Source organism: Maniola jurtina, chromosome 8 (genome assembly GCF_905333055.1).
Source record: "Maniola jurtina chromosome 8, ilManJurt1.1, whole genome shotgun sequence".
NCBI lineage: Eukaryota > Metazoa > Arthropoda > Insecta > Lepidoptera > Nymphalidae > Maniola > Maniola jurtina.
In genome coordinates, this window is record NC_060036.1 from 612,250 (window position 1) to 624,567 (window position 12,318).

A 12,318-nucleotide genomic window follows, 5' to 3' on the forward strand; every position below is an offset into this window, starting at 1 on the left:
AGTTTTATTATCATACATAGATCCTTGAGAAAAGCGTTGTCTGGAGGAGATCTCGTAATAAGACCGCGTATGTGCATTTTAATTTTCTGTAAAATATATGAATGAATAACCGGCTGAACTCATTTGTATGTCTTTCAAACAAAAACAAACTAAATTAAAATCGGTTCATTAGTTTAGGAGCTACGATGCCACAGACAGATACACACGTCAAACTTATAACACCCCTCTTTTTGGGTCGGGGATTAGAAACGAAACAGCGTTATACCGCTGGCATAAATCTGTCTCGTTTTAATTGAAACTTACTCGTAAGTCTAAGCAAATTCAAAGTTCGCTCTATAGATTTCCACCTTAAATCGGACAGACGAAGAACCACTAGTAGTAAAACTGAAGTAAGCGTAGAGCCATTACCGACGTCGGGCGTTTTAATATTACAGGGTTCACAGCCTCGCCTGCTCATTAGTAATTAACGTTTTAATTGAGAAATGGCCTGAAATTATGAAGGAATTCACTTCTGTTCAACTTGTACTTGGTAAGGATATTTTTTAAATGTTTTTACATTTGGTTAATTACTCCGACCCAAAAAAATATTTAGAAGCGATGGACAGGCGAATTTGTTTAGAATGAAGAGGAGAGGACCTTGATATAAATTAGTATCTATAAAAGGGATGTTTCAAACAAATAAACTGTCAAGTCAGACTTGCGCACGAAGCGTTTTGTACGTTCGACAGAACAGTTTTATTTTTTCGGGTCTTAGCAGCGACAAATTAAGTTTTTTTTTGGTTTGAGAGTTTTGAATTTTTTTTTGTGTTCACGGTTTCGGATTTTTCATGTTTTTGTTTTTATTATTACTTACATGATTCTTGGTCAATAGGGAGTAGCTACCTACAGCTGCTACCCTATAGGTTTAGATTCCCTTGACGGGTCTTGAAGACTCTTGACAGACAGACAGACAACGACGTGATCCTATACCTAAGGCTGCTAAGGGTTTCTGTTTTCTATGGAGATACGTTATAGGGAACCTTATAACCTATGAAACTGTCAAAACTGGTATGACATAAAATATATCAAGCTGTAAGCTAAAACGAGTAGCAACCCGAATTTTTCTTATTTGATTGGAATGACCGTCTTGTGCGTATAGGCATAGAAGTTGTTGGACGAAGATCAGGATAGATTTCAACTAAACGGACGTTTGAGAGACAGCACTTAATCTATCGCACGTCAAGTTTTTACCCGTTTCTGCCAAATAAATAAGAGCTTGTCCCTTGTAATTTAACGGCCCTTCCAAGTCAAAAGTAAAAGGCCACGGATTGGTTTTTATTAGCAGTTGGGATAGAGCATAAGATACTGCAGTTCTACATAGTTTTTCAACCAAATCATTCTATTCCATTCCATTCCATCAGCCTGCATGCATCCAATGCTGGACATAGGCCTTTCCAAGAGTGCGCCACGAAAATCGGTCCTCCGCCTGCCTCATCCTTTCACTCCCCGCCACCTTCGACCAGGTCATCGGTCCAGCGAGCTATAAGGTCGTTCTACAATGCGCTTACCGGTATGCGGTCTCCATTACATCATTCTATGGTCTTTGTAAATTCATGAACCTAGAAAGCTGAAATTTTGCATAGAGGTTACCTATAGACAACGAATGAGGGCATTTTTTTTAAAAATCCCCACGGGATAGGAATTAAAGGGGATTTGTATTTTCGCATGTTACTAACCGCTTAAAAGAACGGCTCCCATACGAGGGGTCCGCAGTTTGATCCCGGGCAAAACCTACTTCTCTAACTTTGCGAAGCTATATTCATTTTAAGCAATTTAATAACACTTGCTTTAAAGCTTAAAGAAAACATCATGACAAAATTTGCGCGCCTGAGAGTTCTCCATACAGTTCTCAAAAGTGTGTGTAATGCCAATTCTGAGAGAAGATTCGCTCAATTGTAGGCCAGTAATGGGTGGAGATGATGATAATTATTGGCCCCAGTCAAGCGCCTCTCATTCTAAGAGGAGACCCATGCTCAGTAGTTAGTCGGTGCGGCGATAGGTTCATGATGATATACAGGGTGTAACCAGAACGCTAGCAAAAACGAAGACAGGTGATAGTACTGATGATTACCTACTGATGAGATAATTTAAAAAGTGGTAAATAGGTCACTCGAAGTCAATGCCGCGTCGCATTGACCCAAATTTTGCACGCCATACAATGCGGGTTTGACAAATACTAAATCACTAAAGCTATAAGATAAGGCAAATGGTTATTGGCATTTGACTGTGTTAAGGTCGTTCTGGTTTACAGCCTGTATTTGCATTAGAAATTCCACTCGAGAATAGCTTGACCACAGATATCTACTCATTTGGCTGAACTATAGCTAGTTTGGAAATAAAAACTCTTTTCCTTGTACCTTGCGCCGTTCGCCCTTGCCTCACAGTAGGCGGGCGGCGCGGCGACCGGAAAAGATTTGTGTTGTCAATTGAAATGTGCTCCCGTCCGTCAGCCCGCTACGTCTCAGCCTTTGTCCGGAGCTACAAGAGGTAACATCTTACCGGGATACGATTTCGACACTTCAGCATGACATTCCTAGCACAATATGTCACAGTTCTGGGTTAGCCGTCTGTGGGGTATCATAATATGAAAGGGCTTTTTACCTGTACATTCTAAAATAGATTTTTATTTTATTTTTATGCATAACAATAGTTTTTGATTTTTAGCGCAAAATGTCGGGAAAAATACCCGAGTACAGAACCCTCAGTGCACGAGTCTAACTCGCACTAGGCCGATTTTTTACTACCGTACCTACAACTGCCCTAAGTTCTACACCCTAAAGCATTTAACTATCCAGTAAACACATCATTATGATTATGCCATTAAAGAGCTTTAATCTCCATTTGACGCATAACCTCGATCCCGGGGTGCGGGATCGTTCCCTCATGAATAATTTAATTCTCAATAACATAACCTTATTGGATCATAAAATTTTGTTTATCATCTGGGTAATCGGAATTTAGAACCTCTTAAATAATGTAACACTTACAAAAATATTCAAAGCAAAAAAGAAATACGAATATTCATAAAAATTGAGCTTATCAACCATAGTGCGCCACGCTGACCACGTGAGCATTAACAGAGTTCACACTCCTAGGATATACATGCATGCACTCTCAGGCATGCAGTTTTCTTTTACAGTACCCCACACACCCACATAACTCCGAATAGTTAGTGGTGCGTGCCCGGTATTGAACCCAGGACCCTCTGAAAGAACATTAAGGCTTTAATTACTCGGTTATCACCGTTTTTTACTCTATAGATTATGACTGCAATCGGATCTACTTACCGGCAAGATTTGCTTCCTCGTTTCTAATCCAAACCGCTAGGATATGGAAAGCCCTTTCGGCATCAGTTTTCCCTACCACTTTCAATACCTTCAAGTCAAGAGTGAATAGGCAACTTCTAGGCAAGCGCGCTCCATCTTAGGCTGCATCATCACTTCCTAGCAGGTCTGATTGTAGCCAAGCGCTAGTCTGTAAATTAAAAAAAAATGAAGCGCGCTTGCCTCGAAGACGCCTATTCATTGTTAAAGTCTTGACTTTAAGGTGCCGATATTAAGAGAGAGATGGCAAAATAACTGTGTATGGTATGGGCTTTAGCTAACTGTGGTAAGCTAAAATGATTCAAATCAATCAAATTATACGGGTATCAGTTATCGGTTTCATATCCGAATATTCCCCCGGAGCGCTATTATGATCCGACCGCAAACCGATTTCATCCATTTGTTTTGCTAACCAAATGACGGAATTCCCAGAACTATACGATATAATGCAAACACGATTAATAACTTTATCATTATCATAATCAATTGACAGACGTCCATTGCTAGACACGCCACGCACGACGCGCCTTGTAAGGACTTCCACACGCCACGGTCTTGCGCCGCCTGAATGCAGCGGCTCCCTGCGACTCGTTGGAATTCCAGTTCGAGGTTGACGCAACGATCACAACCTTGAAGCTAGTAGATCGGTACTGCCCATGACAGCTCGAACTGTACTGAACGTATAATAAATGTAATGTATTGTAAATTGCGATGCCCTGACAGGGCGTCATGTAACTATACTTATCTAGCCTTAAGTTATATAATTATTAGTACATGACAGCAATGAAATAAATAAATATATAACTTCATCTCTCGCAGCACTGCAGTCCCGTCGCGTCGTGGCCACGACTCATGCAACTGAGTCGAGATACTGGCAGTTAAAACCACCAAATTAATCGTAGTATGCACCCGTTATCTGCAATATAACAAGTGTAAATTAATAATTTATAACTCCCCCGACAAGTGAAGGTTACAGTAACTAGAAAAGAGCTGATAACTTTCAAACGGCTGATCGATTTTCTTGGATTATAGCTAAGAACACTATCGATCAAGCCACCTTTTAAACAAAAAAAAACTAAATTAAAATCGGTTCATTAGTTTTGGAGCTACGATGCCACAGACAGATACACAGATACACAGATACACACGTCAAACTTATAACACCCCTCTTTTTGGGTCAGCGGATCATTAAAATTCGCCGAAGTTATCGTCGGTGTCATAAGGCAGTGGCTAAAACCAATAACTAAAAATATATGTGCATAATAGTAGGTAATTTTCAAAATTTAGGGATCAAGGATGTTCAAGGACCACGAATTATAAACATCAGGGGGTTTCCAGAGAAAAAATCTAGTTTATATTTGCAGCAGCGGGGTCTTCTCCATCTGACCTAGGTCAAGACGGGGGTACGGGCCTCGAGGCGTGGCCTCCTTGCCCGGGTGTGGCGCGGGGAAGAACACTTCCCCGGTAACGTCTTTTAAGCCGTTATCGGCTAAGGCCTGCCTTCTTGGCTTTGGGCCTCGAGGTCTCGGATGTGTGTTGGATCCAGGGCCCCCGTACTGTGGGCGATGGACTCGCCATCGCGCAAGGGGGTATTGTCAGGTCCAGTAATGCTTGCGTCGTCCTCGTCGTCATCATCTTCACCAGCAAATTGCGCTGGTACGGGTGACTGCAGAAGCTCACGAGGTAAAGGACGCCCATTGAGTGGTCTGTGTTGTAGTGGTGCTATCCCACGGAGGTGTATGTACGGTCCATGGTCCGCGCGGGCAAACATGCGCCGCGCAAGTGCGTGGACGTACTCCTCCACGGTGGGCGTCTTGGTATCACGATGGATGACGTCATTTCTGACGTACCTCGGAGCTCCTACAATCAGGCGCAGACACTTGTTCTGTTGAACCTGTAGCCGGCGCTTCTGGTAAGCCGAACAAAGAGCGTACCACGCAGGGGCCGCGTACGTCAGGCGCGAACGGACATAGGCTCCGTAAATTCGAAGTTTGGTCTTCGGTGATAGTCTTGAGGTGAGGACTTGGTACAGCATCGACGTGGCCGCCTTTGCGTGGTTCACGGCGTGGTCCACCGTGGGAACCATGTTTAGGTTACAGTCGATGCGGCACCCCAAGTAGCACACCGAAGTCTGCCACTCTATGCCCTGGCCTCGAAGTTGGAGCTGACGTAGCGGCTTCCGAACTCCGAACAGAATGGCTGCTGTTTTCCCCACGTTGACAGCCATTCTCCATTTGTCCAGCCATTCAGGAAGCAGGTTCAACAGGCGTTGCATGCGATTAGTGGCCACGATTTGGTGATAGGACGACGCAAGATACGCACTGTCGTCAGCGTAGAGTGACAACAGTACGTCTTCCTCCCCCTCGCGCAGATGTCCGGCGAGGGTAGGGATATCGTCTGTATACACCGCGTACAGACATGGTGACAGACAGCTGCCTTGGGGTACTCCGGCACGTATTGGGCGAGGCTGGGAGTCCACGCCTTCCACTGATACATAGAAAGACCTGCCCTCCAGGTATGATGCTACCAGCCGCACGATCGCGGGTGGCAAGTTAGTAGAGAGAAGTTTCGCCAGGAGTCCGGCGTGCCACACGCGGTCGAAGGCCTTTTCTATATCGAGAAAGACCCCGACGGTGCAGTACCCTCTGTTCTTCTCACTGGCGATGTGGTGTAGTCCTCTTGCCAGCTGGAGCGTCGTGGAATGATTGCTGCGAAAGCCAAACTGCTCATCCCTCGGTTGTAAATGGGGAGTGAGCCTTCGCAGCAATAGACGCTCAAACAGCTTGGCAATGTGCGGCAGAAGAGTGATCGGTCGGTAGCTTCCTGGCAGGCGGCGGTCCTTCCCTGGTTTGGGGATAGTGATAATCTTTCCCAGCTTCCAGGTCTCAGGAAAGTGTGAGGTACGGAGTACTCCGTTAAAGATTCTCGTCAGTGCTACGAGGGCTCTTCGAGGCAGCTGTTGTAACGCGGCGATCGGGATCCTGTCAGGGCCTGGTGCCTTCTTTTTCGGTAGTCTGAGGACGGCCTTTCTTAGTTCAGATGGGGAGATATAATCTTCTCCCCGGAGCGGAGGTATCTGGGCCGACAGGAAATCTTCCACTTGTTGGTAGATCGCTGTGTGATGTCTGGACGTGGTGTCATCGATGGCCGATGGGTTAGGGGTGAATTGACCCTCCATATGCTCCGCCATGATCTCTGCTCTGTCAATGGCGGAGTACCTTCGTCTACCTTCACGGTCTAGCAGAGGGTAGACGGGTGTGGTAGTTCCAGTAAGAGTCTTACAGAGATGGTACAGGGTGGTATCTGACTCTGACGCCGCGTCGATAATATCCTCCCAGGCGTCATCTTCGCGGGCGCTGAGTGCATGTGCCAACTCCTCTGTAAGACGGTTGAGGTCACGCTTGACCCTCGGACAGCGAGTACGCGCCCAAAGCTTGCGTAGGGCACGTTTTTTCTCAAGCTTGTCTCGGAGCGAGCTCGGCAGTAGATCCCTTCGGCCAGCGTGTGGTTTAGTGGTCGTTGCCGCATCTTTGGCGTTTTGTATGGCTACCATGATTGTGCGAGCGGCCCGGTCAACATCCACTGGGGTCGATATTGGTCCTGCCAGCTCAAACTCCGACAACGCGCAGGCGTACTTCTCCCAGTCTGTTGTGGTTCTGGGAGGTCGCGGTATAGTAAAGTCGCGCCGAAGGTTCAGCGTGACAAGAATAGGCAAGTGTTCGGTGTCGAGGTCATATAAGGTTTCGACACTGATGGGATGGTCGATCTGGTGGTGCAACACGATGTCCAAGACGTCGGGCTGGTGGTGATGGTTGGATGGTATATTGGTCGGTGATCCTGGTCCCAAAATACCATAATGGTGGCGCTCACTGTCTTCGAGTAGTTGCCTTCCGGTCGTGGTATTGACACGCGAGCCCCAGGCTTGGTGCTTAGCGTTTAAGTCACCCACGACTAGTGTGGGGCCTTGCGACTCGAAAAGTGTCTGGATATCGGTGCTGTAGAAAGTTGTGTTCGGAGGTTTGTAGGCGGCATATAGTTTAAGCTCCTCCTCCCCGGCTTGAACACGCACTCCTTGCGTACGCAGGGATCTGTACGGTGCATGTTCCAGCTCTTCGTGTACAATGTCCCTCCGCACCAGGGCTGCCGTTCCTCTGTAGGCATAGCCTCGGGGAGAGACTTCGTCGCGCCGGTACACGAAGTAATTTGGGATTCGGAGCTCAACGTGTTCCGCGAGCTTCGTCTCACCCAGGAGGATAACATGGACGTCCTGCGACTGGGCGAGTGTAGTTAGCTCACGGACATGTCCTCTAATGCCACCTGGGTTCCAATACAGTATTTTCAGCAAGAATGGTGTCGTGTTAGAACGGCTATTCCTGCTGCAATCGCTGGCATTACGCCCTGGCCCTGAAGGTACGCTGTGAAGCCGGTCATAAGAGCCTCCACCACAACCCGGACTATGGCCATGACGTCCGGGTTGGTTTGCGCTTCCCCCTGGTCCTGGTATGTGTATGATAGAGTGTTAGTTGGTGGGCCTTGAGTGGGCTGTTGGGCGTGGCGCTGAGAGGGTCTTGAGATGGGTGGTTGCGTGGGTTGTTGGGCGGGCTGTTTAGGAATCGGTTGGTCGATTCCTTGTATAGGCACTTGCATTGGTCGTGCGGGTGCTTGGGTTGGCACCTGAACTGAAGCTGGAGTGGTGGGCTGAGCGATCGTCTGTGGGTTCGCCCAGATCTGGGTATTTGTTAGAGTGGTTAGCTGGGTGGATACTGGAACAGTAGATTCAGTGGGCATTTGGGCGTGTTCTTGGGCGGGTGGGAGGTGAACAATGGCCTCCTCCCTTGTTTGTCTCGAATGAGGCGTGGAGGCAGCCGCTGGCTCGGCGCGCAGAGGACGGGCGGCTCGATTTCTCCTCTTCTTTTTTTTACGGAGAATCTGTCCTCTCTCAGTTGGTGGATTGGCGGGCGGCGCAAGGGTTGTAGGACCCCTTATGGGTTCATTCCTCACGATGTCAACGCCAGCTGGTGGAGAGTTTTGCATGACGGGAGTTGTTTTTGCAGCATCTGTAGGTGGTGGTACAGTGGGAGGTGCGGAGGCCGTTTGTTTCGTCTGCCGCTGTTGCTGAGGTCTCTGAGATGCACGGGGTGGGGGTGGGATGGGAAGAATACCCCTTCTCCTCGCTTCTCTCTTGTAGTGTACGCATCTCTTGTCGTTCGCAGCATGAGCTTGTCCGCAATTGGCACAGGTTGGCGTATCTTCCCGGGACCTCTGGCAGTCACGGGTAGGGTGTTCTCCGGCGCAGCGTACGCACCGTTGCGGTCGATGGCAATTAGTAGATGCATGGCCGAAGGCTTGACATCTGTGGCACTGGGGAGGCTTGTTTGATCCGCGCCACGCCTCCACCGTGATATCTGGCATGTATAAGAGCTCAACAATGGCATATAGATCACGGAGCTCTTCTTGGGTTAGGTGCGCTAACTGTACGAAATATATGCAGCCATGCTTTCCAGGTGGTGGAGGAATGGCACGTGCATTTTTAGCTGGAAACCCAAGGTCTCGGAGCGCCGCGATAACCTCTTCTGTAGGTGTATCCCAGGGTAGCCCTCGGATAGCCACCTTCGTGGGCCGTTCAGTCTCAGGACTGTAACAGAACCAGGATATCGTGGAATCCTGGTTTGCAGCACGTGTTAGGTACCGTTGTACAACTCTGAACTCATCTGCCGATTTTGGAAGGAATCGGACGCCCCGGCCAAGAGGGCGCGCGTTAGGTGCATGTCCAAGCTCTCGCCTTAAGGTTTCAAAGTGCTTCGTCCAGTTGGGTAAGCACTCGACGACCAGAGGCGGGTAGGAGGATCGTGGTGCTGGCTGTGAGGCAGCAGCGGTAGTTGCGGTACGTGGCGGAGGGTTTCGTGGTGCGGCCGGCATGGCTGCGGTCGCAGCGTATGACGTACTCGGCTGCGGTGCAGTATGCTGGGACACTTCCATATCTACGTCTCTGCTAGTGGGTGAGGCGAGTCCTGCATAGCTGGTTGAGTCTTTTGGCCAGCTAGAGGACTCGAAGTGTGCGGTTGACTGTGCTGTTGGGGAGCGGGGAGGCTCCAGATGTGTGGTGAGGTACTCAGAAGCAGAGGGGGGCGCTTCCAGTAATGGAGACTTTTCTGGGGTTAGTGTCATGGGAGGTGCCTCTGGTGGTGGAAGGCTTCTCGCCGGGCTCTGCGATGCGGCGGATTCGGGTGGCAGCAAAGTGGGAACGTGACAAAGTTTCAGCCGCTTATCCTCCTGGTCATCAGACCATGATGATGAGGTATCCGGCCTGGCACGCTTGGCCATTTCTGTGCCAGATGTAGTATGTGCAACTACGTCAGCTGTGACGGCACGGTTGGCGCCACCGCTTTTCTCGGATTCTGATGACTCGAATGGAGATGGTGGTGGATAGATGGTGGAGATGGTTTGTGCCACGTTCTTTGGTGCAGCTAGGTAAGTTTTGGGCGGCTGTGATGGTGGTTGTAATTCGCTTCCTGATGGTGGTGGTTTAGGCGCCCACGGTGGTTGTATCCACTGACTTCAAATTTTGAAAACAAATTAAAAAATTCTACCATTAAGAGACCCACGTCCAAATTATGTATTTTACCCGTTAATGAATAAGTAATTACAATGATTTAATTTCTTAGGTTAGGTCAAGCTCCTCTTTGTTAATTTAAGGGTTAATTTGGTTTGTTTTATTTCTACTATTATGTAAGTTCAAGCGTTTATTTAAACAAAGTTCAAAATTTATGTGAGATCACCCACCAAGAACATTTGAGCAGTATCATTTACAGGTCTCATATTTAATTAAGGCCATTTCTCACTAAATGTCCTTGGCGGGCGGTATGTTTAAAATTAAAGACAACTTTCGCTACCAGATAATAGATGGCGCTGTAAGACTTGTATATCGCGGTCTTGGTCGGCTACTTAAGAAATATAATACTCATGTAAAATTTAAGCCAGGTGTGTTCGTCCTTGGGTTCAATAAACCGGCCTAGCCTCTTTAGAACAAACCGTGGTTTTTTTGTTACTACCTGCGGTCCCTCAGAGCACGGCGGGCTGGAGCGGGAACATTTTGTTCCTTCGAACCGGATCTTTTTTGAAGAACAAGTGGTCCACTGGAGTGGACCACTCACCGTACTCGCAGTGGATCGCTGCAGACACCAGAGTACGTGGTTCCAGCAGCGGTGGCAGGCGCCGGCAGAGGGCGCCAGCAGCGTGGACCAGCGAGAGCGAGCGAGACGAGTGGTGCAGAGCAGGACAACCCTAGTACGCCAAGGATGGACTACCAAGGACCAGTTTGACAGGTGTCAAAGTCAAGTTTGACAGGTGTCAAAGTCAAGTCTGACAGGTGCCAAGTCAAGCTGACAGCTGTCATCGTGACGTGTGAGTGCAAAAGTGAAGTGTCAAACTGTGAGTACAAACTTCAAATTATTATTTGTCAAGCAAAATTGAACTTTATATCAGCGGTTTAATTTCAAGCAAAATTGAACTTTATTTATATGGTTTCAACCACTTAGAAAATTTAAGCTAAGAACATAAAATTTAAGACTTGTAAATATATTAGAGAATCTTAACTTAGAGTAAATTGCATGTTAGTTTAGACTTAGTATAATTTCAATAAAAACGAGGGAACGGGGAACCTATGTCCGTTTTCCCTTAGAATAGTACAAGTTTCAAACACTTGTGAAATTTTCATGAAATTTCAAACACTTGTAAAATTTTCATGAAATTTTAAACACTTGTAAAATTTTCACGTAATTTCATACACTTGTAAATATTTTGAAAGATAGTTAGTAGACATTTAATAGGTCAATAAATAGCTAAGTAGATCAATATAATTTAATTTAAGTACAAAATGGAAGGTCTAATAAACGTACAGTTAGATTTACATAGTTCAATCAAAAGGGATTTATCCAATTTCAAAAAAAGTCCAAAAGAAAGAATAACAAAAGAATATGTAGAAATCAGATCTGAAAATTTGGAAATGGATTGGATATCTTTTAGGGCAAACCATGCAAAGTTGTATGAGATTTCAAAGCCTGATATTTTAGCGGCTAGCCAATATGTCGTACAGGAAATTCATGCGACTACTAAAGACCATTATTTCACGTACAAATTACTTTTATCCACAACCTTAAATCAATTAACGCCATCTGAAGGGGAGTCTGTCCCATCAGCCAGTAAGAATAGTGACAAGTTTAGCCAGTTAGCTAAACTGCCGAAAATTACTATTCCTACTTTTTCCGGCAATTATTCGGAGTGGACAACCTTTCGCGATTTATTCGTATCATTAGTACACAATAACAAGGCTTTAGAAAATGTACAAAAATTACATTATTTGAAATCTCATGTGACTGGTGAGGCAGAACAATTGATAAGGCACACGCCAATCACAGACGCAAATTACAGTCAATGTTGGTCTCTATTAGAGCAAAGATACAATAACAGAAAATATTTAGCCAATTGTATTTTTAAGCGTCTGTTTGGTATAAAGCGTATAAATACTGAATCAGCATCCAGTCTTAAGGATCTTATAGACACCACCATGGACTGCTTAAATGCTCTTAAAAATATAGCCATTGATGTGAGCACATGGGACATTATCATCATACATATTGTTTCTTTTAAACTCGACCCAGAAACACGCAAACAGTGGGAACTACATGTTTCTAGCTCCGTTGATTTGAATGAATTGCCAACATTGGAACAATTCAAAAATTTCATAGAAAGCCGTTTCCGTGCATTAGAATTTGTAGATTCGAAAAAACCCTCACCACAGACCAGCGCTTCTAGTTCAAAACCAAGAGCCTTTATAGCTACAAGGTCCTCAGGTATGTGCTGTGAATACTGTTCAGAGCACCACAAATTATGTTTTTGCAAAAAGTTTGCTAATGAAGATATCGCAACAAGACGCGACTTTGTAGCTAAAAATTCA

The 12,318-nt window shown here is 46.2% G+C and overlaps 1 protein-coding gene across 1 annotated transcript in view; it reads left to right on the plus strand.

The window, feature by feature from the left end:
- Positions 1–11,928: 11,928 nt before the first annotated feature.
- LOC123867687 overlaps positions 11,929–12,318 on the plus strand; it is a 40,016-nt gene continuing 39,626 nt past the window's right edge. The window contains exon 1 of the mRNA XM_045909868.1: positions 11,929–11,967. Within this exon, the coding sequence (XP_045765824.1) occupies positions 11,929–11,967 (39 nt within the window). The remainder of the gene's footprint in view (positions 11,968–12,318) is intronic.